Below are 27,993 nucleotides of genomic sequence, written 5' to 3'. Positions count from 1 at the left end.
ATGCGCCAATTTGTAGAGATGATGTGCAATGGAGAGTTTTTGAATAAAGATCATGATGAGACTTTTGATTATTTTGATTTCTTAGCTGAGAATTCCCAATCTTGGGATACCACTAATACCTCAGATAGGTCTAGAGCATCCACCAACCCCTCTGGGGGTGGTAAGTACCAATTTAGGGAAGATGATGACCTTAGTTCTAGGGTGGCTAGTCTAACTAGGAAGCTTGAAGCCATGGAATTAAGGAAGGTCAATGGAATCAATACTATGCCTAAAGTTGATGAAGTTTGTAGAATTTGTGAGACCATGGAAAACCCTACCGATGAATGCCCTACAATTCCAGCTTTTAAAGAGGTGTTGCATGACCAAGCAAATGCTATGAACATGGTGAAAAAATCATATCCTTCCCCCTATTCAAAGACATACAATTCAGGGTGGAGGAATCACCCAAATTTTAGTTGGAGAAATGATAATGTGGTTGCACCTCCTACACATGGTTCTTTAAATTTGTTCCCTATAATCCCCTTCCAAAGAAGAGTCTTGAGGACACTTTGCAACAATTCATGCAAACTCAATCCACCATTAATAATCAGAACTCACAAGCCATAAATGACATTAGGAGCACTCTCACTAAATTGACCACATCCATGAGCACAATAGAAAAGGGTAAGTTTCTATTTCAACCACAACTAAACCAAGGTCAATTTTTTGTTGATGCTTGTAGTTCCTCTGAAAATAAAGTGAGTTAAGCTAAATCTATAACTACTCTTTGTAGTGGAAAATCATTAAGAAAGATATTCCTAAAAGAAATACACATGATGAATCTTCCAAAATAAAGAGTAGTGATGAAGTCCTTGAACCCAAATCTAATGAAATTGAAAGGTGTCCTATCCCTGCTCCCTTTCCCTAAAGGTTGATTCCACCTCAAAAAGTGAATCGAAATTTTGAAATTCTTGAAGTGCTTAAGCAAGTTAAAATGACCATTCCTCTTTTGGATGCCATAAAGTAAATTCCATCATATGCTAAATTTTTGAAAGATCTGTGTACTGTTTAGCGTAAGCTTAATGTACATAAGAAGGCATTTTTAACTGAACAAGTTAGTGCAATCATTCAAAACAATAGACCTACAAAGTTTAAAGATCCAGGTTGTCCCACTATTTCATGTGTGATTGGTAATTCAAAAATAGAGAAAGTTTTGCTTGATCTTGCGGCAAGTGTAAATCTTTTGCCATATTCAGTGTATGAGTAATTAGGTCTAGGAGAGATAAAACCCACTTCCATAATTTTACAATTTGCCGATCAATCTGTGATTGTTCCTAGGGGTGTTGTTGAGGGTGTTTTGGTTCTAGTGGACAAACTTTATTTTCCTATTGACTTTATTATTTTGGACATGCATTCTGTTTCTAATACTAATTCTCAAATATCTGTGATTTTAGGACACCCATTTCTTGCAACTTCTAATGCATTGATAAATTGTAGAAGTGGGGTCTTAAAATTATCTTTTGGTAATATGACCATTGAGCTTAATATTTTTAATACTTGTAAACAAATTAGGGATGAAGAGGATGTGCATGAAGTTAACTTGATTGAAATAATTGTTCAAGACCAAACATTAGCAACTTGTTTAGTCAATTCATGTGATTTTAACTTAGATGAGAATTCTAAAATTGCATACATTCATTGTCTCTTGGAATCTGCACAAGAATTGGAAGTGAGCAATTGGAAATTGAAATATGAAGAGTTGCCACCTTGTGAGATAAAGTTGTTGCCATCTAGTGAGAAAGTACCTAAATGGGAGTTGAAACCCTGGCCAAATGATCTCAAGTATGCTTTTCTAGGAACCGATGAGAATTTTCCTATGGTAATATCTTTTGAACTTGACTCTTTGCAAGAATGTAAGTTATTAAAAGTTTTGAGTAAACATAAGGGTGTCATAGGAAGGAACATGGCAAACATAAAAGGACTTAGTCCATTGGTTTGTACTCACAGGATTTATTTAAAAGACAATGACAAACCATCTAGGGAGATTAAACAAATTTTGGAAAAGACGGTTAACCCAAATCGTAAAGATTGGCCTTTGAGGTTGAATGATGCACTTTGGACGTACCACACTGCCTATAAAAATATTCTTGGTATGTCTCTATATAGACTTGTTTATGGTAAAGCTTGTAACTTGCTTGTGGAATTGGAACATAAATCATATTGGGCAATAAAGATGTTTAACTTTAACTTAGACAAGGCTAGTTCATTGAGAAAATTGCAATTAAATGAGCTGTAAGAAATTTGACGTGATGCATATGAGAATTCTAGGATTTCTAAAGAAAGAATAAAGGTTTTTCATGACAAACAAATTTTAAGAAAATATTTTGAACCATCTCAAAAAGTTCTATTGTATAATTCTAGGTTACATTTGTTCCCCGGAAAATTGAGATCTAGATGGACTGGACCTTTTGTTGTTAAAAATATTTTCCCCCATGGTGCCATAGAAATTGAAAATCCTAAGAATGGTAACATATTTAAGGTAAATGGACAGCGTCTTAAGCCATTTCTTGAGAATTTTTCACAAGAGGAGGAATCCGTTAATTTGGAGGATCCCATTTATCAAGACTTGCCAAGCAATTAGCATGAGTGTTTGTGTCGTAGTTTAGAATGTGTGTGTGTGTGTGTGTGTGTGTTTTTATTATTGTTTTGTTTTCTAACCCCTTTTGCAGGTGTTAAAGTTTTTTTTTTGGTTCATTTACGTTCATCTCTTCAAGGTACTCTCCATAATCTCTACTCTTTATTGTTTTTCCTTGTTAACATTGAGGACAATGTAAGTTTTAGGTTGGGGGGAGGAACTTGAGATGATTTGCATTTGTTTTTATTTTATGTTAAAAAAATTTTTGGGGTTATTTTTAGTGATTTTTTGTTTTTGTTTTTAGTCCAATTTTCAAAAAAAGAAAAAAAAAAGTGTTGCTTTAGCAAGAGTTTTAAGTCAAAGTTCTTTATGCTACTTCTATCTAAAGAATTCCATTGTTTTTCATGTTCAACTATTATGCACATGCACTTTAGCCACATGAACATGTTTCTTGGTTGAGAGATGGAGATGACTTTGAAAATCTTGAAAATGAAATGTATAGACTATAACCCAAGTGAGTTCTTGAGCCATTCATTTTTTTAGAGGGTTATTTTCTTTTGATCTCATTTTCTCATTTGGAAGCACATTACTTTGTTGCTGCTTAGTCTCATTATTCTTTGATTTGGTTGAATGCTAAGGATTCATCAATTTTATGCCACACTTGAATAAGTTAAAGTCATGGATTTTGAAGAACTATCCCAATCCTTAAGAGATAATTTTAGGCCATCTTTGTTAATTTTGAGCCTTCATTATTTTCTTTCTTGATACATTACCGCTAGTCACCCATTTGAGCTTATTATTTTAGTCATTCTTTCTCAAACCCTTTCCTAAAGTGTTCCAAGAATGAATGCAATCAAATTGTCTTATTGTAGTAAATTTGTGGTGAAATAGTTGGAAGAAAAGGAGGAGTCACTCAAAAAAAAAAAAAAAAAAAGAGTCATAAACAAAAAAGGAAAAATGTCGAAAAAAAGAAAAAAAAAAAAGAATGTGAAAGAGGAAGAAATAGAGAATGAATTTGTTGATGAAATTTTGAAGAAAAAAGAGAGAAAGTGACAGTGCAATATTCAAGAAACTTGAGAAGATAAATCAATTGTCATATACTCAAAAGAAGTTGTCTCTCTAATTATTCTTGGAAACACTTTTTATTTTTACTTATACCCTTTGTTCTAAATTCCTCCTCATTACCCTACATTACGTCCCAATGAAAGTCCAATTTGATCTTAAGGAAGGTATGGTTTGGATCTTGACATGAGTAATCAATGTGTGTGGTGTAATATTCTTAGTGTTTGGCATCCTTTCGTGAGACTATAAATGTCCTTTATTTTGCTTCACCGTTCTTCATCTTATTTATATGTGATATATTAGTTTTTGTTCTACATTATTCTGCTCGCATATGTTTGAGAGTATTACACCCTTTTCGAAGTGATTTTATTTGTTGAGTGTTGACAACTGTGAGATTTGAGTTGAAGCATAACTTTGGATAGAAATTCAAGCCATATTTTATCTTAAGACTAAAGTTGTGTTTGTGTTGGCTAAAATATTCACGCACTGAGTATTGATTGTATGTGGAATATCTTTGGTAGTTGTTTAGTGTTTTGACCTTTGATTAACTATTTCTACTAAAGTAATAATTTTTTGTTATCCTGTGTCATTGTCTCGAGTCACTTAAATTGCTAGGAACTAGAAATGAACTAGTTGGGGAGTGTGATAATAGCTTAATTTTGCATATTTATATCATTATTAGAAAGCATTATCATACTTATTTTGAGTTAATTCATGCATTTTATAATTGGTTTTGGAATAATGCTAAATATTCAATTTTGTGCTTAATTGAATTTTAATGTGTGAATTTGTTTTTTGTAGGATGATGAAATTAAAGAAGTGGATTTGTGTAAAGAAGAAATCTAATGGACTTCAATTTTACAAGGGCCATGATGAAATCAAAGAACGCCAACCCAATTATATTCAAGTCCAATTGGAGCAAGGAATCAAAAGAAATTGGAACCAAATCCAAGTCCAATTCGGATTAGGATTTCAGCTTGCACACCAGTTAGTATTTGGAGCATAACTTTTGGCTCAAATGTCCAATCAAGATAATTCAAGTTGGGCTGGAAAGCTAACTTAAAGGGATACAACTTTGTAGTTTACCAAAAGTCTGAATTATGAAGTTAAATGGGCCAAAAACGTTGGTTAATTGAAGCCTTAAAACCTAGGATTTTCTCCAAACGGGAATTCAACTTGTAATAGAATTCCTTGACCTATTTAAAGGCTCTTTAGAGCAAAATTCAGAGGGGAGCTGTTGTAGAACATAATTTATGTTTTTTTAAAATTTCTTTACAGTTTTTAGAGTTTTATTTGTGTTATGGCTTGCTAGAAGCCTTATTAAGGCAAGTGATGAAACCTAACTGTTTATTGGTATGTTCTTAACAATTATTTATTGGTTTTAATGCTTATGTTTTTATGTATTTGATTGTTTTACTCATCTAGAAAAGTGTTTAGTTTTGTATAATCCTTTGATTTATCGCAGACTCCGAATACATTAAATGCTTAGTATTCCTTGAGAACTAATTCACTAATTTTGTTTTGCCTAAAATCAATCAATTTCATGAAACTACCTTAGACAATTAATTATTGAGTTTTTATTGTTAAATCATCTGACTAAGATCATCCTTCGTATGAATTTTAGTTGAGTTATGAATTTTAGTTGTGTCGTGTGTGGATACCTAAACTTTAGCGCTTTAATATATTGTTATTTTCTCTCAATTTAAATTACCTTTACTAAACCATCAAAAATATCTTCAATTAAATTTTATTGTTTTAGTTTTATTTATTCTCTTGTGGTTTACTAATCAAATCCCTTTTCCCTGTGAATTCGACCTTCGACTTACCGAGTTATTACTTCGCGACAATCCTGCACTTGGTAGCATTATTTAAGTCGCAGCACACAGCCCATAAATTCTTCCTAATTAGTCATAAAGAACTCTTTACCCATTAAAGACTTGGTTTCATCATTAACTCTATCATACCATCACAAGCTTACATACCCACTCACTCAAAATGGCCTATTATACCTGTAAGGACACAATTTGTAACGACCCATAATAATGTTGGGTTCGCATGTAAAAAGGCCCAAACAATATCACTTATAGAGCGTGGGTTTGAAAGGTAAGGTCTTGCTCACCGGACGGTAGTTTGGATTAGTTCCGGTCAGTGAATCTCGTCCGAGGAGTCTGGGGAGCTCTATGCTCTTCTTACTCTCCTTGTTTCTAGGACACCATGGCTGGGAGGACGGGTTGTCCCCCCACCCTCTCACACTGCCGCTCTTATCCTTTTATACGGGCATTTATCCTCTCACCAGCGTCCACGTATGAGCTCACTTTCCTAGGACTCAAGACCTGTCCTGTCAGCCCATACCTAGAGTGCTTGGGGGTGGTTGTAAAAGCTGAAGAGCATGGCTCTGTCAGGTGCAGAGTATTGAATGGCAGTAATGACAGCTTTCCCTTTGTCCTTGGTCGTTATACTATCCAGCGTCTCCTTCTCTATTGACATAGATATTTTAGATTTTTTTCCAAACTGTTCCTATACCATTTTTGCCCTTTCTTCCAGGGGGACCTTGGATATGCCAAGAACAGAATCATCCTCGGCTGTGTCTCAGGACTATTTGGACTTTTATTACCCATCCTCAGCTATACCCTTCCTCGGCTCGGGCCTTGGGCCCCAATGTAAAAATGGGCTAGGGCCACAAATTATTGGGCCCCACAATAGCCCCTCAAAATCCTGCTATCCGACCTCTTGGTCGGAGAGGAGGGTTTTGATGATGCCAAGCCTTTATTACAGTTCATTTAGCTCTGCCCTTCATTAATGTTGGCGTCTCTTCATCTGCTTAGGAAATGTGCCGGGTTACGAGACATTCTTCTAGATTTACACACGATGCGCTCCTGTCGTTTCAATGTACGAGGCGCGTCTTTAATAAATTTCCTTTATGAGGCCAATCAAATCTGACAGTTACAGATGACATTGGGGAGTTGAACAGACGCTACCTTACTTACAGATCTTCTTGGAGATATGTACAGATTAAATGCCATTGAATTCACCTTCCATATAAGAAGTCAAACGAGAGGGTATTCCCTTCGCGTAAAGACTCTTTAACCTTCCTAAAGCCTCAACCCTTAAGCTGTGCTCTAAGCCTTCCTTATCAGCATAGCCACAGCTTATAGTGTGACACATTTGAAGTAGAAGTGGGGATGAAAAGATTACATCCTTCTCAGAAGCGTTCTGTCCCTCCGAAACTTAAGATGGCTCGGTCAGGACAGGGATGACAGAGACTCAAGATACCTCTCATCCTCCCTTAGCCAAAATCCGAAGCAGGGGCTCATTGCGTCAAACTTTTGGTGCGACGAGCTGGGGTCACCCATTATCAGTACCAGCCGCTCTCTTATGAGCATAGCTAACATGGCACCAGCGTGTTAGGAGTCAAGACTGACGTAGGGACAAAGTATCCCTGCTTCTTCCTTTCTTCCTTCACTGGTGCCTCCTTTTGCCTCCCCTTCTTCTTCTTTCCCATCACCAGATCCATCCTGGTGCTTTTCCTTCTTCCTCTTCTTCTCCTCTTCCACCAAGGGAAGTCTTCCTCTCAATATGGGTGCTACTGGGGCAGAATTTGGAAAGACTTCGAAGCAGAGGTTAAAAAGACTTCAGGCTGTTTGTTTGTCTTGTTGTTTTTTGTTTTTTGTTTTTTTATTTATTTATTTATTTTTTATTTATTTATTGTTTTTGTAATTCGTTTTCTATATAGGCTTATTTAAGCCCTTCATTGTACGCTATAATACTTCTTTGTATTAATAAAAGTCATCATTGCTTTATTTCGTATATTCTACCTCTTCTTTTTGAAATGGTTATGCCATGAATAGACGTACTACCATATGACTTCTTTTTTTTATTTTTACATTCCAAACGATGCTTAGGGTCGAAATCCCAGTTAATAAAAAGACCTTGCTCTATGCTTATTGAAACTATCCGGCATAATAATGCTGATTTGAACAAATAATACTTAGGGCAGAAACCCTTACTAAGAAAAAAGAAAAAGATATTATGATGAGCTTATTAGAGCTGTCTGGCATAATAATGCCGACCTGAGAAAACAATACTTAGGGCCGAAATCCCTTATCAAGAAAAAAGATGTTATTATGAACTTATTGGAGCTATCGTGTACAATAAGACTGACCTGAAAATGGGTTGTATACCCCAAACTTGAACGAGATGATGGCCGAATGCTCGATACCGTGTAGGAAGTAATCATCCAAGGATATATAACCCAAAATGAACAGCCCCTGTAGGTCGTTGAGAAACAAGGCGTTTCGCCATCTGCCTAATGACCTTCATAGCCTTAGCCTTTTCTGGTATTTGGTCCGAGGACTGAGCGACTTAGAATTCTTCTTAAGTAGCTAACTTTTTCATAGGTTTGAGTCCGAGGACCATACAATACCTTGGTTCTGTTCAAAACTTGATTTTGTAAATAGTTGGTTTCCCCATAGGTTTGAGTCCGAGGACCATGCAATACCTTCGTTCTGTCCAAAACTTGATTTTTTAAGTAGTTGGTTTCCCCATAGGTTTGAGTCCGAGGACCATGCAATATCTTGGTTTTGTCCAAAACTTGATTTTTTAAGTAGTTGGTTTCCCCATAAGTTTGAGTCCGAGGACCATGCAATACCTTGGTTCTGTCCAAAACTTGATTTTTTAAGTAGTTGGTTTCCCCATAGGTTTGAGTCCGAGGACCATGCAATACCTTGGTTCTGTCCAAAACTTGATTTTTTAAGTAGTTGGGGGAGTTAACCCCTCGGCTATGGCGTGGGACCTTGGTTTAGGGGAATTACCTTCTCGGCCAAGCCCCTAGAACCATCCGTGCTGTTGACGCTATGAAGCGCAGCCCCTAGTAAAGGAACGTAGCCCCTAGTGGAACTTTACACTAGAACACTACAACCGGCTGTTAGAAATGACAAGGAGGCTGTCTCAACCTACCGCCTGTGCCAACACACAAGCCTCCCCACAGACGGCGCCAATTGTAAGGACACAATTTGTAACGACCCATAATAATGTTGGGTTTGCACGTAAAAAGGCCCAAGCAATATCACTTATAGAGCGTGGGTTTGAAAGGTAAGGTCTTGCTCACCGGACGGTAGTTTGGGTTAGTTCCGGTCAGTGAATCTCGTCCGAGGAGTCTGGAGAGCTCTATACTCTTCTTACTCTCCTTGTTTCTAGGACACCATGGCTGGGAGGACGGGTTGTCCCCCCACCCTCTCACACTGCCGCTTTTATCCTTTTATACGGGCATTTATCCTCTCACTAGCGTCCACGTATGAGCTCACTTTCCTAGGACTTAAGACCTGTCCTGTCAGCCCATACCTAGAGTGGTTGGGGTGGTTATAAAAGCTGAAGAGCATGGCTCTGTCAGGTGCAGAGTATTGAATGGCAGTAATGGCAGCTTTCCCTTTGTCCTTGGTCGTTATACTATCCAGCGTCTCCTTCTCTATTGACGTAGATATTTTAGATTTTTTTCCAAACTGTTCCTATACCGTTTTTGCCCTTTCTTCCAGGGGGACCTCGGATATGCCAAGGACAGAATCATCCTCGGTTGTGTCTCAAGACTATTTGGACTTTTATTACCCATCCTCGGCTATACCCTTCCTCGGCTCGGGCCTTGCCAAGGCCACAAATTATTGGGCCCCACAATACCCTATTCATGCCCCACATATATATTTCCCAAGAATTTTAGCTCAACATTTGCTGCTCTGGGCTGAAATCTCTCTCTCCCTTTATTCCATCCTATGTTTTCCTCTTTTACTTGTAATTATGAAGCCTTTAATCCTTGTTTATTGTTATTATGATGAAATGCATAATGTTTTGGATGTTATGAAAGTTTTCCCTGATGTTAACTTAATAATAATAAGGTAAACATATGATTTTTATCATGTAAACACACTTATTAACCTGTCAGATGTCTACCATTAGAAGTCTGTCATATTTATTGTTGGATCATTTTTTCTCTTGTGTACTTGTTATAACGGGCCCACTTTTATATTAATCGACTATGGAGGAAATGCATAATTTTTACTAGGCAAATACATTTATTAATTTTTCAAGCATCTACCGTTGGACATTTCTCTTACTTACCGCTAGACTATTATTTAAGCACTTGTTGTGGTGGGTCATCCTTTGTGCTAACTTATCGTTGCAGGAGGTATTTTTGGGCTTTATTATAATCTTTGTTGAATGCAATCTAGACCTTGAGCAAAATGAGACTTTCACACTTCACCGATAGCCTTTGGGCCATATTCCAAGCCTAAAATCAAGTCTCGGTTATGACGGGCCATCATGTGGGCAACAAAAAACGCCCCCAACATATTGCAATTCGAGTAACAATTGCATGCAACTATGGACAACATGTACTGCTCATTAATTGTTGTTATTGGTTCATGTTCTCTACAATATGCTTTTTGACTTTGATATCTGAAAAAATTAGTGCTTTCAAAAAAAATTAAATTAAAATTTGGGGGGAAAGAGATTTGAATCTTGTATGTATTCCTTGAAAATATTAGAAAGTATCAAGTATCAACCAATTGAATTACAAAGTTCTTGACAAATTAAATATCAAACAAGCATCAATGGACCAATGGTTTCATGTTTGGGAATAGAAAGGTGAAGAGAAAAAAAAGAAAAAAAACGGAGAATGGTACTACTTGAATATGTGCTTTGTTACTCGCTTGTGATTGGTTGAAACCTTCCTTTTGGGCTTGTGATTGGTTTAAATACCAAAATATTAAAAACCTCACATCACAAATCTACTTAAATTAATTTTTTGTAAAATCTATTGCTTGATGCAGTCCGAACATTCATTAAAAAGAAAATCTAGTAAATTCTGAGAAACAATTTGGGTAAATTTACTTTCATCTTACAAGGCAAATACAACAATTGTAATCCTTAGTTTATTTATTTATTTGAGAATCGATTGTAATCCTTATTATAATAATAATAATAATTATTATTATTATTATAGGAATTGTAATCCTTAGTTGATTCTTGATTGTATTCTTAGTCTTCACGAAATAACGAAAGAAAGATGATCTTTTATTAAAAAAAAATTGATTGAAATCTTTAATAAATCTGAAAGTGACTATTTTGGGCGTGTGTGATTTGATTAGCAGTTTATTTATTTTTGCAACATAAATTTGTTTTTCCTAATTGGGCCACCCACAAGATTGAAAAAAAAAAAAAAAATGCTAATTTGGCCACCCACTAAGATCAAAAAAAAAAAAAAAAAAAAAAAATCCTAATTGGGCCACCCACAAGACCAAAAAATAAATTAAAATAAACCACAAGATCAAATAATAAATATAAATATAAATATATGGGCCACCCATCGAGATCAAAACAATAAATAAATAAAAGGGAAAATTACAGTAAACTCATTTGTGGTTTAGTTTATTTATACTTTACTTACTTGTGATTTAAAACTTAACACTTTGTCAACTTGAGATTACTTCATTTAGAACTCTGTTACTCACCTCTATTAAAATAAAGGTAAGTATGTAATTTTGTTCTTTTTTTTATGTCTCTCTCCCAAAAAAAAAAAATTTATAACAAAAAACAAGAGAATAAAGATCTAAAAGTTAGGGTTTTTGCTCTCTGAAGAAGATCAAAAGATAACTATGCTTGGTGGCGAGCTCATTTAACCCAGATTTTGTTCTTTAAGTAGATTTTGATCCTACCCTCAGTGTGCCTTGGTCTTGGTGCTATGTATCTTTCACTGATTTTCTTGAATAAGCCAAAGGTTATTTTTCTTTGTTTCAATGACAGATGGCAAAATACTTTACAGCTTACCGAATTGATCACATATTGGGTTTCTTCCGAATCTGGGAGTTTCTGCAGCATTCTATGACAGGTCTAGTTGGAAAATTTTGGACTATCGATCCCTCTTAATCAGGTAAAATTATGCTTGCATAATCAAAAACAGCTTTTTTACTTGGAGAATAAATGAATGTAGAGCATGGTCTGTGTTAAGGGAAGCAATAGTTTTTAATGTTATTTTGGTGAATTTACACAATTTAATGCTTCTTTTGTAGGAAGAACTTGAAAGAGAGGGAATATGGGCTTTGATCGATTGAGTCGCCCATATATTCGGCAAGAATTGTTACAGGTTATTGAATATTTTTTTGTCGGCTGTAATCTGCTGACTTTTTGTAATCAACCTATGACTTCTATTTCTTTGTTGTAAGAGTTTTACTGTGCATCGTTTCTGCTGATTGTCTTTTTTCTTTAATTTTTATTCTTGATTCAGGATAAATTTGGATCGTATTGGACTTTTATTGCCTCAACTTTTCTCAATGAATATCAGCAGCAGTGCTATGAGGTGAGAATAGTAGTTTTAGTGGATAAATGAATTTGTTATATATTTTTTCTTCATAACTCATAATTAGTCTTTGGAGGGGATTTCTCTGTCAAATATTAGGCTGAGGGGCCTCACTCTAAATTAATTTATTTTCCTATATATTCTTCTCAGTTCAAGGAGGAATGCAACACAGAGAAAAAAATTGCTGCCAAGCTGAAGGCATGTGCAGAGAGGTCCTTGTTGTTGGAGAGTGAAAACCCTAACTTTTAGATTTTCTTTCTCTTGTTTTTTAGTATAATTTTTTGTTTTGAGAGGGGAGAAACATAATAAAAGAACAAAATTACATACTTACGCATATTTTTAATGGAGGTGGGTAATGGAGCCCTAACAGAGGTAATCTCAAGTGAACAAAGTGTTAAGTTTTAAATTACGGGTAGGCAAAGTGTAAACGGGTTAAACCACAGATAGGTTTACTGTAATTTTCCCTAAATAAAAATAAAAATATTCATAATAGGGCCCCCCACAAGATCGAAAAATAAATAAAAATAATCCACAAGATCAAAAAATAAATATAAATATAAAACTTTTCCACTGCCAGGAGTTGAACATGAATTTTAATCCATAAGAATTGCCAATGTGCTACAATGGATTTTATGTTCTATAGTGCATTAGTTTTTATTTATGTAATGGATTCAAACAAGCTTAAATACAAATAAATAAATTTCACTTTATACCTTATATTTTAAGTTGTTAACAAATTAAATCCTTAAAATTTTTTAATAAGGATATATTTTTATAAAATAAATCGGCCCAAAATATGCATATTACATAAATTGGGAGAATTTATATCATAGTCAAGGATCATTGGCCATGAGAAGGTAATTTATGAGATATCTCTCTCACAATACGTGTGACTCAAAAATGTTGTGAGAGACATTTCTTATAAAATCATCTCGTAAAATAATTTTTCTTTAACCACGCATAATCATATTATTAGACTTTTTGTAATATTGCAGTAAAATTGCAATCACTTTCATTTGTTCAAGCTAAAAAATTTCAAAAAACTCATATAGAGTTTTCAATCACATTTAAATTTACAAAATGGTCAAAACTTAGATTAAAATTCCCACATAAACTAGATGCCAAATGTCACATATAATTAAGATGTGAGGGAATTTTTCAAATATGAATTCTAAAAACAAACTAATGGAATTTTCGAATCTAAACTTTACAACTAATTAATGAGTTGTATACATCATATTTAAAAATGTTAAAAATACATTTTTAGTCTCTGAACTTCAGTTCATGAATTAGTCTAGTTCGTAACGAACTTAAAATAATCTTTTTTTTCAGTCTCTAAAAGCTTAAAATGATTATTTTTATTTTTAAGAAATTTAAAGTGATTTATTTTAGTCAAATGGAATGATAATGTATCAGTTGTAGTCGACCTAAATTTGTTCATGGATCAAGCTCTAGCAACTAATAGTATATTGAAGCAAAAAATAAAAAAATAAAAAAAAATAAAAATTTGAAGGAAAAAAAAAAACCCCAAAACTAAGATTAAAAAAAAAAGTATACAAACTTTCCCTTTATGCTTTTAATTTATATGGTATTTACTATAATAACCTCGTTACCGCCTATTTAAAATTTAAAGTACACATTTCCAAATATTAAAAAAAAAAAAAAAAAAAAAAAAAAAAGCGTCAAGAAAGACTGTCTTCTTTGTCTTCCTCTCCATTCCAATCCCAATTTCACAACCTAACAAAATCCCTAATCCTAGAAATCGAATCCTCTTATTAAAGTTACTAGCATGTAACTCATGCAAATGCATGGACGTATTTAAAATTAAACATAATTTTTATTATAAAAATATAAATTATTAAAAAAAATAGCATGTAACACATGCATACATATAGATACATTTAAAATTAACACAATTTTTATCATAAAATTTAAATAATTAGTCAAATTATTTTTTAAAAAAGTAAACATAATTAGTCACATTAAAATTCTTACATAAATTTAATACTACTTATGATCACTTTTTTTTTTTTTCTAATTTTTAATAAGATAGAACGTGTGGTGATTTTTGTTGTGTGGTGATTTTTATTAAGTATATGTAATTTTTTTTTTAATTATTATAGTTCATTAATCTTAGATTCTTAGTATTTCACTCTCATTGACTCACTTGGCACAAATATTAAAAAATTCAAATCGACACATGGCATAAACTTAAGTAGATAATTATGGTGTGGTCCTCACATAAATTTAGGTACATGACACACAATTAGATTTTAATTTCAAATTCTAATTGAACTTTCTCTAAGCATTGCCTATTAATATATATATATATATATATATAATACCCCAATTGCTAATTAATTGTTGCTATTGGTTCATGTTCTCTACAATATGCATTTTGAGTTTGATTTCTAAAAATATTAGAGCTTTTAAAAAGAAATTAAATTTAAAATTTGGGGGGAAGAGATTTGAATCTTGGATGTATTCCTTGAAAATATTAGAAGGTACCAAGTATCAATTAATTGAATTACAAAGTTCTTGACAAATTGAATATCAAACAAGCATCAATGATTTCATGTTTGTGAATAGAAAGATGAAGAGAAGAAAAAAAAGAGAAAAGAAAAAAGAAAAAAAAGAGGAGAAAGGTACTACTTGAATCTGTGGGTTGTTACTCACTTGTGATTGGTTGAAACCTTCCTTTTGGGCTTGTGATTGGTTTAAATACCAAAATATTAAAAACCTCACATCACAGATCTACTTAAATTTTTTGTAAAATCTTTTGCCCGATGCAATCAAAACATTCATTAAAAAGAAAATCTAGTAAATTCTAAGAAATAATGTGTCAATCTACTTTCATCTTACAAGGCAAAGACAACAATTGTAATCCTTAGTTTATTTATTAATTTGAGAATCGATTGTAATCCTTATGTTTTTTAAAAAATAAAAAATAAAATGAATTGCAATCCTTAGTTGATATTTGATAGTATCGATAGTATTCATGGCATAACGAAAGAAAATGATCTTTAAAAAATAAAAATAAAAATGTTGTCTGATATCTTTTAAGAAAAAGTATCTTTCATAAAAAATTTTTTGACCGAAAGTGACTATTTTTGGTGTGCGTGATTTGATAGCAGTTTATTTATTTTTGTAACATAAATTTGTTTTTCCTAATTGGGCCACCGACAAGATCGAAAAATTAAAATAAAAAATGTGGATTTGATTAGCAGTTTATTTATTTTTGCAATATAAATGTTTTTTCCTAATTGGGCCACCCACAACCACAAGATCGAAAAAAATATATATAAAAATTTTCTGTTGCCAGGAGTTGAACCTGGAGTCTTTAACCATAAAAATTGCCAACGTGCTACAAAGGATTTTATGTTCAATTGTGCGTCGTTTCTTTGTTTTATGTAATGGATTCAAACAAACTTAAATACAAATAAATAAATTTCACTTTATACCTTATATTTTGAGTTGTTAACAAATTAAACCCTTAACTTTTTTAAAAAAAGGAATATATATAAAATAAATCGGTCCAAAATATGCATATTACATAAATTGGGAGAATTTATATCACAGTCAAGGATTATTGGTCACGAGAAGGTATTTTATGAGACAGTTTATGAGATATCTTTCTCACAATACATGAGACTCACAAATGTTGTGAGAGTTTTATAAAATTGTCTCATAAAATAATTTTTCCTTAACCATGCATAATCATATTATTAGACTTTTTGTAATATTGCAGTAAAATTGCAATCACTTTCATCAGTTCAAGCTAAAATATTTTACAAAAGTCATATAGAATTTTCAATCACATTCAAATTTACAAAATGATCCAAACTTAGATTAAAATTCCGACATAAACTAGATGCCAAATGTCACATATAATTAAGATGTGAGGGTATTTAATCCATAAGAATTGCCAATGTGCTATAGCAGATTTTATGTTCTACCGTATAGTTTTTTATTTTATCTAATGGATTTTAAAAAGCTGAAATACATATAGAAAATAATTTTCACTTGATACCCTATATTTTAAGTCATTAACAATTTGAAGCCTTAACTTTTTTCAATAAGTATATAGGAATATACAAATAGTCGTAATCTCGAAACGGTACACTGGTATGAACTAGTACTAAAATATTTCGTTCCCCTTGGTTTAGGGACATTTTGATGTGTGAGTTTTCTTTGGTTCTTAGGACTTTGAGATTACTACACTAAGGGAGAAGTTTAGGTTGAAAGACAATTTCCTTTGTCTATGATAAAGTGTCATCCATATTGGGTATGGATATTGCAACCTAGTGGGGGTTTGTTTTATATATATATATATATATATATATGTATATATATAGGTTGCAATATATAGAAGGTTAAAAATTGAGATAAAACAGTTGAAGAGACAAATTAAGGGCTCAATTCCTATCTCAATCAATCAAACCGCTATATCGATGAATCGAGCCATCTTGATCTATGACTCAATTTCTAGATCAAAACCTGTGTAGGTTGATTTCTTGACCTTTCTATTTTATCACACCTGCCTTGATAGTAGGTTGATCGATCGAGTCATTAAGCTACTAGATGGATTGAAGTGTAAATTTCAATCAATTGAGGTTTGGGAATAGTCATATAACAGTTTTGAAGTGCTTTAAATGGCTGGTATGTATTTTGAACGTTAAAATCATTCAAAGTGCTTCTTTAAAGATGCCTTTTGAAGCGCTATAATCCCTTTAGCTATAAATAGTGATTCCTATTCATATGAATGCTAAAACCATCCAAAGTGTGTCTTCAAAGTGCATTTTGAAGGGCTATAACCCTCTTGGCTATAAATAGTGATCCACATTCATTTACGAATACTTTTTGACAATCTCTATAAGATTCTTGGTTTAGTTGTATCATAAGACAAATATGCAGTAGCCTTCTAGCATCTTTTTTGTGGGGGCCAAATATTGTCTAATGACAACAAAGTTTCGTGCCTTTAAGCATTTTGTTAACTAATCAATTTATTGTTTCTTCATAGTATTACACAATAAGTTTGTTCAATTCGCTCAAAGGGCCAGGCAAGATGATTCTGTAATTCAATCCTAAAACTCTGAGCCCAATATGCATTGATGTGAACCCTTTCAATGCTCTGCTTCAAGGTTCTAGCAATCTTGGAGTTAGTACGGCTTGCAAAAAACTCCTGTATTTCTTCAGCCTTCTCAAACGAAGCAAACTAGGGGATAGATAGAGCAGAATAAGAAAAAGAAAAAAAAGATAAGCAGTAACAAAAACTAACTAAATGCATTTGAATTTAAATTTATTTAATTTTAATTGAGATACAAAGGACTATACTGATATGTGTGGAACTAACAAGTAACAACAAAAGAGAGGAGGAGGAAGGGAGAGACAAACCGGTGAGACAATTGAATTGATGAAGTGAGTTATTAGATATCCGGAACCCCAGGTTTTTGAAATATGCTCCCAGTAATTCTTTATTTCAATCACATTTAAAAGCAGAAAAAAAATGCATTAAATAACAAAGAGGTATGCATCAATGATTAATGTATTCGTGATGAACACAAGAATAGAATAATAGAGGATCAGTGCCAAAGTAAATCAAAACTAGAAAAATAAGCTAGAAAAAGAATTGTTCATTCATGTTATGCATAAAGATTTCGGCAACATTAAGTATGCATTTGGATTGCGGCAAGCGGTTGTGCGTTTGCGTTTTCCTCTTCTTCTTCTTTTTTATCTTTTAATTTTTTTTAATTTTTTTTAATTGAGAAGCGCTCCATCATGTAGGATGTTATCTGTCAGTGTGCACGGGACCCACTACCTCTTTGACAGCAAAATTTCCATTGAAATTGCAATGTTCAGTGGGTCCTATGTACTGTTCACAAGACTCACAAGCCTTTTTTTTCAACAAAACTTTCATTAAAAATCAGTCTCACTGCACTATTCATACATTTAAAAATTATTTTGCTACAGTGTTTTCAAATTTCAATTTTTAACAAAATAAACGGTATCCAAATGGACCCTAAGCTAAAAAAAGAATTGTTCTGAGTCTAGACTAGTATCATGTAATTTCTGAGCAAAATAAATTAAAACTGTACTTGCGTTAAAACTAGAAATTCTGATATAGATGTTTTATTAAATGTGAGAAATATTAAAAAATCTAAAGCTCCTACAAGTTATTTAGGCATAGGGATCTTTAAGATTCAATTTCAGCTCTTCCAAGAACTTTGTCTTCCTTGGAGTCAAGGGAAAAGGTCTAAGGTCTATCAGGTGCACCACAACGCATGTTTTTTCTACATGAAAGAAGGCAAGTGCCCTGAACTCTGTACACGCTTAAATTCCTTTTTCTTCCTCAAATCCACATGCAAAATCTTAGACAATTTTGATCAATGTAAAACATGGATATAGTGCATGCACATGAACGGTTGAAATTCTTCAATGCAATGTGATTTTTGCATTTTACGTTACAACTGGGGTATTACCTTCAGCCATGACCAAGCTGTTTCCCTTCCTTCCCTACTAACAGCAAGTCCAAGAACAGCATCTTGGGTACGAACCTAGATTGAATGGGAAATAAAGCCAGCGTCCCAAGCTCCATCAGACCATTATATATCAACATGTATGAAAAAATCTTGACCTCCACAATTATATATACCTCAGAAGACAACAAAAAGTTGAGAGCTTCAAGAGTTATGTTGGGATCTGGAGAAGATGTTAATGAACCTACAAGCACAAAAAGAAACATGTCTCCAACATACTAGAGAGATCAAATTTTTTGCAAAATTTAAATAATGATGTGTTATTACTTAGAATGCGTGCTTTCTCCTGGCTCGAATTAGTCTCTCTGTACACTCTCAAAAGAGATTCATAACCAAATCTGTTTGAGGTGCTGACTCTTCGCATTACAGCCACATATACTGCCTGCAACCAGAGCCCATTAGAAAAGTTGATAGGTATTGTAGATAGAGAAACACTACAGATTGATTGAAGCTCTTTTTACCAACCTTTCTTATGTCAGGATGGAGGAGTGGTGTACTTCTGTCATCCAAGAATGCTAGAAAACGTCTTCTTGCTTCTTTAAGTGTCAGATCATGTCCAAACACAGCAAGGGCAGTCAAAACCTTTCCTCTCAACATTGTATCTAGATGGCTCTCACCTGTCTTAGGCTCCCAACCAAGCTTCCTGCAAAGAAATTCAAACATTGAAGAAAAAATAAATGGAAGAATGAAATAAAAAAAGAAGCTAATCTTGCTCAAAGTGTTTTTTTTTTTTTTTTTTTTGGTATTTCGATAGCCACAACTCCTCGTATAGAAGAGCAAGCAATGCCAGTAAGCTATAAGGCTCTTCACTTTGCTCAAAGTTTTCGAGTGCTCATTATTTGGGTTAGTGATATAACTCGTTGGTTTCCAATAGCATCTAAGGTCTGATATAACTCGTTGTTGGTCTGCTGCCATCAAGTTGAAGACCCCTTCCCCTAAAACTTTTTCTGACATCCTACTCGCTTCCTTAGATATTTATACATATTATGCAACTTCAGACGTGATCTATAAGGTTTATTCAATATAATTATTAGTATGTATGACAATTTTTTGTCTTGAGTAAGCATATTTTGAATATCTCTACATAAAAGAAATAAATACTATTTGCCAGTCACATTATGTATGAAATATCCACATCCTAGATCCTGAGATAAGACTTTGTGTCTATCCACAACGATCCTTAAATGACTTTTTCTTCTTCCTTAAAGCTCTCTGTTTACATTCTGAGACATTTAAACGTTTCTCCAAGATTTACTGAAAAAATACCTATGTCTGCTATTTACTAGCTATTAGCAGCTCTTTATAAGAAAGAAAAAGATTGACTAAATTCAGAAAATGTCATATACATGGGAGATTAATATGCTATAAACGATAATATATATATAATATAATTTATTGTAGCATATTAATCACCTCTTAATATTATAATTATTCAGTATATAAAGAAAAGATACTCATGCTATATAAATCTGTGAATATGTATATATAGTCATGCATTCTAGGACCTTAATAGTTAACATCTCTTAGGGTTTTCTCAACCAAATTGAATATATAAGCTTCAAAGATATCACTATATCAAAAAAACAGTAGACAGAGCAACCCGAATGACTTAGACCACCATAGGAATTTCAATTATTTGTATATATGACAACTTACATTGCTGAATGCAGGAAAAGTTCAATAAAAAAACTGGCAACCGATGACCCAGGGGCTGCATCAGCTGTAATTCTATCAACTTTATAACTTATCTGTGAATAGAGGGACCAGAATTAGGACTAAGAGCACAACTGAAATATACTTTGTCCTAAGCAAGAGTTGAGCATTACTTTGATTAAATTAGACAGCACGGTATATTCGAGTTCCTCCTTATAAGCATTCAGCAACTCTAAAAATGAAGTGAAAGACTTCTGGCGAGCCATACAAAGGGCAAATGAATCATCCAGGATGCCTGTTAGACGAATGAGCTGTGTTAAGTGCTCTTTTCAACCATCAACACATATCATCATGAGATAAAAGCTGGTATGAGTAAAAATATCAAAACTACCTAATCTGTCTGTTGCAGATAAGTATTTGTTCTCTATTGCATTTCGGAGTCTAGCTTCAAGGTCCTCATCATATTCAACCCTATAGAAACCAGTCTGATCGACATTAAGTTTTACCCAAGCAGATGCTAAATTGCTTTCGCCGCTCATGAGCTCTTTCATATCAAGAGTTTCAGAATTTGTTTGAAGTAGAAAATTCTTGCGCGCATCATATGAGCCACAGCATAATGTTATTGGAACAATCCATTGCCCATCCCCATGGGAACCACTTGCCAAAAATCGTGACTGCCATTATTACATTGATTTGTATGAACCCAGTAAATCCTCAAAATATTATTATGTGAAACTCATAACAAAATAAAACAAATTGGTATGCATCAGGGTTAAGAAATATTATTTCCAGAAAAAAAAAAATTGGTTGAAAGAGACCAGACATAAGAAACCTGCTCAAACTCCAATTTCTGATATTTGACTTTGACAGAGACGACTGGGTACCCCTTTTGCTTTGTCCATGAATTCATTAGCTTGTTCACAGGCTCACCGGATTCCTCCTCTAGTGCATCCCATAAATCTTCTGTCTTCGCATTCGAGCAAGCAAAATTTTTTACATATGAAGCAAGTGACCTCTGATTGCATACACAAATTAGAGAGGGGGGAGGGTAGAAGAGGAGCAAAAAAACAGTTACTTAAAACAAGGGGGAAAAAGAATTTATAGATGCAAGAAAAAAGATAATTAACTGCCATACAATGAGCAAGCTTATTGAGCTTCTTAATCCAAAGAATAGATTTGAGCAATTATCTCATATATTGCAAAAGATGATCGGTTGACAAAGATGGACCTTAAAAGGACGAACCTTAATTGCAATCATTGGTCTGTTTGGATTGAGGGGGGAGGGAGGGGGAGTAGAGTAGAGTTTGGCAGAAGTTAGGCTAATTTTTGACCAACTCTACTCTACTTCTTCTCCCTTCCCCTCAATCCAAACGACCCAGTAATACATGGCAGCCAAGAAAGAATCTAGAAGATAATCAAGCTGAGGCTATGTCACCAGATATCAAGTAAATATGCTTTCTAATACCATTTCTTATCTAGATGAGTATCACCATTGTTTCTATATATAAATAGAAATGAGCAATTTTCAAAATATTAGTTACATAGTATTCATCACGTTAGTGGTTACTTCCTAAACCTCTTTCATCCTATCCAAGTATTTTTTGAAAAAAAACCTCTCTAACCTCTTCCGAACTCGCAAAAAGAAAACTCCTATTGCTCTATCTTTTTCTAGGACTTACTTTATGAAGGGTTTCCATGACTTAAATTTCATGTGAATTTGGGAGTGGAGGGAAAAGAGTTTCTTCAATAATTAGAAATATTTTTACTTGGGACAAGAAATATATACCAGTATAGAATCTAACAACCAACCTGAAAGCAATCAGCACCAAGATAGCTTTGTAGCATCCGGATAACAGATGCACCTTTTATGTAACTTATTGAGTCAATTATTTCATCAATCTCACTAGCATGATTTATCTTCACCTAAAAAAGTACGCTTAAATTGAGATATACTCAAAAAAGTAATAATACTAATTTCTTAAAGCAATTATAGTACCTCAATGGGATGGGACTCTCTAAGCCCATCCATCCCAAGACCCTCTGTATAGTCATCAAGAAACTGAGTCCACACTTTCCATTCTGGGAACAAGCGATCAGCTGCTAAATAACTGACCTGCACATATTGAAATAAATGATATATAATTTACAACAAGCAGTGTAATAAGGAATAATATATAGACACATGATCCATGCAGGCTGTGAAAAAAAAAAAAAAAAAAAACAAAAAAAAACAAACAAACAAACCATTTACAAAGAGCTTGGGCTACGTTCCAACAAAAAAAAAATTATGTAGTTTAATTTAATAAGGAAAAATATTTTTTCACACTAGCTCACATCTACTATTTCAAATACATATCTGCAACTGATGCAAGAATGTCCACTTTTAACAATGTCAACATTTTAACACAAAAAAAGAAAAGAAAAAAAAGATGTGGATTAATGAATTAATAATGATAATGAAGTTAGGCTCAAGCCAACCTTTTGAGGCATGATTGATAAAAAAATCAAATTAAAACATAGTATTAAGTAGTTAGCGGAACTTAAGGCTTGACTTTTACATATATATATATATATATATATAGTTTAAATGAACTTTCTTTAAGAAAGTTATAAACATGTTGAGTCCAGCGCCTGATAGAAGGTGCAAGAATTCCTCATTGGTTTTGGAATCCCACATTGGTTAGAAGAATAATAAGGAGGTGCACCAATTATATTAAAAGAGTTAGTCTCATATTGAAAAGAGAAGTAGTAAGGAGTGTTGTCCCTTATAAAAGGAGTGGTAAAGTAGCTTTATTGTGTGTGAGAGTTAGAGCAAAGCTTTGTCTTGTACAAGGGATAGACTAACTTTGCCTAGTGATTAGCGTGAGGCACCTTTGGGTGTATTGGGATTTTGGGTTAGTTTATTGTTGAGAGTTTTTGTGATTGTAATTCCTATTATTAATAGTAAATTTTGTTGTGATTGCCTGCAAAGTTAGGCTTGGAGTTAGCCTAACCAAGTTAAATCTTGTGTATTGCGCAGCTTGCTATTTTATTATTTTGCATGTACTTTCACAACAAAACAATGACATATAAATAGTCTAATTCATAGCAAAAAGTTATGTGTGAAGACAAGGTTAATGAACTTTATTTTATAGGGCCATAAATGACGAAAATTAGCCTACCAAATTAACTTGATCGATATCACCTAAAGCATAACTAAGTATATGTAAGCATGTATTTTGAAATATATAAACAGTTAATGAGAAGGAAATAATCCTATCAAAAGATGTGTGAACAAGCTTTAGCTTAATGAACAAAATAAATGATGTAAGGATGAACATATTATCTAGCTTGGTGATAAAATTGAGCCTGGCTCATTTTCAAAACATAATTATAAAAGCCAATCTGGAAATTTTAATCAGCAGCTCAGTTTGGATCATTTTCAACCCAATGCAATAAATACCCATGTTGCGAACCCCTCATTCAGCCACAAATGAGTCCGCCATTCCATCGTTACAAGATTGCCAAACCACTGATGTGCTAGTTCGTGGGCTACAGCAATCACAACCTGAGACAAATAATAATTAAACATTTTGTGCAGTGTTATTTAAACAATAGCTTCATACTATATTAGCCAAACAAAATTCTAACAAAAATAGCAACATTCACAACATGCATAATACCCTCTGCTTATCAGCAGTTGTGGAATGCTGAACATCATAGAGCAAAGCTGTTTCACAGTATGTAACCAAACCATAATTCTCCATGGAACCAAAAGCAAAATCAGGAATTGCAACCATATCCAATTTGGGAAGAGAGTAAGGCATTGCAAAGTATCTGCAGAAATTATCATGGTTAATTGGAATTTCAAATAATACAACACAAGCACAAAAATGTAACGACTCAAGGGATCACCAATAACCATGATCCAGTGTCCACTATTTAGCTAAAGAATTCTATGTTGTGTCTTGTAATCAGTAGTTTGGTGGCGATTCACAGTAAAACTTACTCTTCGTATAATTCAAGTGTCCTAACAGCAACATCCAATGCGAATTTCCCTGGATTTACTTTACCAACCTGACAGTATACTCGAACTTTAACTCCTGTAAAGTCATGTAAGATTACACTATCAAGAACAATGATCATAATACCACAAGAAACAGTGAACATATTGTAATGTTTTACCATCAGATGTAAGATGTTCCACATAATCAAACAAACCAACAACAATTGCCACCGAATATGTAGACATGATTGGTGATTCTTGATATGAAACTGTCTTCAAATCCCCAACCACTTTTTCTTCAATAATTGGCATGTTGGAACGAGCTACTAGTTCTGATGGCACATCCAATGTGATTTTGAACGTAGCCTGCAACACTCGATGCCCAAAAAGAAGGGCCAAATAAGCTTTTGTTCATTTGAAATAGAAACAAGCAAATCTACTTACAAACCAAAAATAATTTAGTCACAAGATCTTAAATTAACCGAGAGAGAGAGATTGTGACACCTTGCAAGCAGGTTCATCCCAACAAGGAAAGCATCGCCTAGCATCATCTGGTTTAAACTGTGTTACTGCCATATTCTTCTTCTCATCATTGTGCTCATATGTACTGGAAAGCAGAATAACATTTATTAAATTATATACACATTACTAATAAAATTCTCATTTAGCAGAAAACAGAAGGCATTCATAATTAGCTCCATTCATAAGTAAATGGTGAAGGGTGAAATCATAGGTTCAATCCCATTAAAGAGAGTATATACATTAACTTAAACCTTTAACTGTTATGGTCAAAGGCCTGCCTGATAATCTGAAACAGCATTTGGAAATAAAAATTTAATCATTTTAAGTATATTTGAATTTGAAAGAACTTTTTTTTAATTAATTTTTATTTTTTTAACTGTTTTTATCAAATGGATAAAAACTAAATTCAACACTTACCTAAATGGGAAAAAAATCACCTAAAATTTTTAAGTAATTTACATCCTAGTTGGTCTTATACAAGTGGAATGCAAAACATAATTTTATAAAATGATTCTCATTCCCAAGAACTGAACCCATTTTTTGTCATCACATCCACATGCACATCTTCACTGCCACAAACACATTTTGACTAAACCCCATTGACAATTTGCTGAGATAATAAGTTGTGATTGGAATAACATGATTTTTGCATAGAAACATGTATACTAAGGAGATAAGTTGTAATTGAAGTAACATTACTTTTTGTATGGATCTACCACTTACATCACTTTTATTATTCACTAACCATATTAGATTAAGGTCAACAAAAGTGAAAAAATATATATATGTATTATGAAAAATTGTGTCTCTAAACTTTTTGCAATAAAAATACGTGACAATTGGTTCTATAGATTTGACTGGCTAAAGGCGAGTCTATGGTTTTTCTTTAAAAAAATTCCCTTGTTTTATCCCAAAAAGAAAAAAAAAAAACCTTTTTGCAACAAAACTACCTACCTTATATAAAAGCCCTTCATTTTGTCGTTTAAGGAACCTTGAAAGTGGATAGTGAGAAGTCCGAGACCAATGGGAAGAGTGTCACCAAAGTTCAAAACCAAAATCTCGTCCTCTTCAACCACATCAACTTTTAAAGGCTTTAACACTTGCACAAATCCAAAGGAAAAAATGGCTATTAAGTCTTAATTTTTTGAACTATGTAGCCAAAACCCCTTTTTAAATTTTGTAGCAAAATAGTGAAAATACCCTTGTTTTAGAATTTGATATTGTTGATATCGAGTTTTACCTAGAACTCGACATTACCAATCTTGAGTACTGTGCATAATCTTGAGTGGAACTTCTATGCAAAATTTTCAAAAAAAAATTTAGTAGCAAAATATGTATAGAACTCGACATCAGCAATATCAAGTTCTAAAATAGGCGAATTTTATTATATTTTTTGAAAAGCAGGCTATTGGGCTACATAGTTCAAAAATTAAGGCTAAATAGTTATTTTTTCCAAAATCCAAAACCTTATTCATTCAACACTTTATTTTTAAAAGACATGGCATTTGGTTTGTCATGATAAATGCCAATTCAGTCAATGAGTCTCACATTCAGATAATCACAAAGGTTGACTATTTATTTGAATAAGCTAGAGCTCATACAACCACGAAAACAACTAAATCAATCAAGCTAAAGATTAACAATGTTACAAATATATATAAGCCTAATATATATAATAGGCTTAAACATAATTCTACTTTATAAGTCAAGTCTCCTACATATACTAAAAATCTATTAACCATAGTTAATATATGGTTAGTCTCAAAGTTTAACCTATTATTATACCCATGTTAAGTTCATTATAACAAATGATGTGTACTACACTCTCATATTATAAAGATGTAGCCCATAAGCAAACTGAATTACGTAATCCACGTATTCTTGTGTTCTCTATTGCATCTATTCTAACATATTCAACAAACAAGATATTTTAGGATGTTAAGTTAAAGCACTTACAACAAAACCTTTTACCATTAGTTTAAACTAACTTTAAAAGTAAAGTTAGGCTGATAGATAAGAAAGGTATTACCTGCTGCTTAGAATTAGAAGAGTGTGCAGCTGGGTGAGTGAAAGATACGGAGGTGGTACCAATGGATAGTTCAGCGGCGTTGAGGACGATGAAACTGGTATCTGCCACGATTTTGAGCTCAATAGCCACGGAGCCAGCAAACTTGCACGTGGTGAGGTTCGGTTTCAGCTTTATGTCATAGCGTTTTGGGACAGCGAATTTTGGAAGCCGAGGTTGCCCTTTGAATTCCTCCATGGAAACCATAACTTTCATATTCTTTCGCTTAAAAAAAAAAAAAAAAATTAGAGTAATTAAGAATTGAAGTTGAAACGAGTGAAAGAGTAGACATTGGGCTATTTAGAGTTCTGAGAATTTATATAGATTGACAAATGATAAACTATTTCTATTTATTTTTTCATGTGGAGAATTTAAAAATAGATTTATTGTTTCATTAATGATAAGAGAATATAACTATATATATAAATAATTTTTTCCACGCATTATACAAGTTAGCGACTAGTAATATATTAAGTGCACATCTTTATTAATGTTATCATCCTAGATGATCAAATGATGATGACAATGAATATAGAATGAGAAACTATGACAAATGTTTCAATAATATGGTATTTTTTTTGGATTGGTTACGAGATAATCTATGAACAATGAACTCATACGTTAGAAACCTAAGTCTTAAAGAAGTTATGTGGTACGTAGTAGTAGGTTTGTTCATACTGCTAAATTGATAACAAGAAATACTAATTTCAAAGTTTCATACCAAATCGGGACGCCACCTACTTCTTATGTAAAAATAACTCGCCAGAGCGAGGAGCAATCCACAGCCGATGCCCTTAATGTACGACATATTTGGCAAATTTTAGAGATACCCAGTTGGAGAAAAAAAAACTCTGATATTATTGTATCAATATCAATTTCAGAGTCAAAGATTTGTCAATTTCAGAGTCCAGGCTTCTTAAATAGAAGAGCAGTTGAGTGAAAGAGGAGGAGATTAAAGCTTAATCTTGATATGGAAAGAAGAAAGCAATCTATTCTTTTCTCTTCCTTTCCTCATTCTTATCCAATTTTCATCTTGAAGAATTTATTTTGTCTTTTGCTTCCTTTCTCTCCCTTTCCTTAAGATTTATACTTGTCTCTGTATCAATTTCTTCTCCTCCTCTGTTATCATTCTTACGCAATGTCATCTTGAAAAAGAAGATTGTGCAAGATTTATTTGTTTAACGTTTCTTAATAGCTTGTTTTGTGTTTTAC

The 27,993-nt window shown here is 33.3% G+C and overlaps 1 protein-coding gene, 1 long non-coding RNA gene and 1 pseudogene across 5 annotated transcripts; 2 read left to right on the top strand and 1 right to left on the bottom strand.

Moving 5' to 3' along the window:
- On the top strand, positions 1-2,620 carry LOC115951420 (annotated as a pseudogene).
- Positions 2,621-11,731: 9,111 nt separating this feature from the next.
- On the top strand, positions 11,732-12,244 carry LOC115954275. The gene is made up of 3 exons (XR_004083871.1): positions 11,732-11,807; positions 11,949-12,020; positions 12,171-12,244. It is a non-coding gene; the product is annotated as an uncharacterized LOC115954275 (long non-coding RNA).
- A 4,650-nt stretch (positions 12,245-16,894) lies between these two features.
- On the bottom strand, positions 16,895-27,001 carry LOC115954273 (aminopeptidase M1-like). 4 transcript variants are annotated; one of them, XM_031072184.1, is made up of 19 exons: positions 26,746-27,001; positions 25,671-25,816; positions 24,699-24,801; positions 24,374-24,560; positions 24,198-24,291; positions 23,872-24,025; positions 23,652-23,756; positions 22,206-22,322; positions 22,019-22,132; positions 21,042-21,224; positions 20,601-20,883; positions 20,383-20,504; positions 20,213-20,304; positions 19,022-19,199; positions 18,824-18,938; positions 18,673-18,740; positions 18,500-18,574; positions 17,415-17,492; positions 16,895-17,235 (listed from the first exon to the last, which is right to left on the bottom strand). In XM_031072184.1, exons 1-19 carry the CDS (start codon positions 26,995-26,997, stop codon positions 17,035-17,037), a joined length of 2,667 nt encoding a protein of 888 aa, XP_030928044.1. In that variant the 5' UTR covers positions 26,998-27,001; the 3' UTR covers positions 16,895-17,034. The 4 variants fall into 4 exon arrangements, with proteins under 4 accessions (XP_030928044.1, XP_030928045.1, XP_030928046.1 ...); XM_031072185.1 differs by lacking the exon at positions 17,415-17,492; XM_031072186.1 differs by lacking the exon at positions 22,019-22,132.
- Positions 27,002-27,993: the final 992 nt, after the last annotated feature.

The sequence above is a fragment of the Quercus lobata genome, chromosome 7, assembly GCF_001633185.2.
Source record: "Quercus lobata isolate SW786 chromosome 7, ValleyOak3.0 Primary Assembly, whole genome shotgun sequence".
Taxonomy (NCBI): domain Eukaryota; kingdom Viridiplantae; phylum Streptophyta; class Magnoliopsida; order Fagales; family Fagaceae; genus Quercus; species Quercus lobata.
This window is presented reverse-complemented; position numbering and strand designations above follow the sequence as displayed.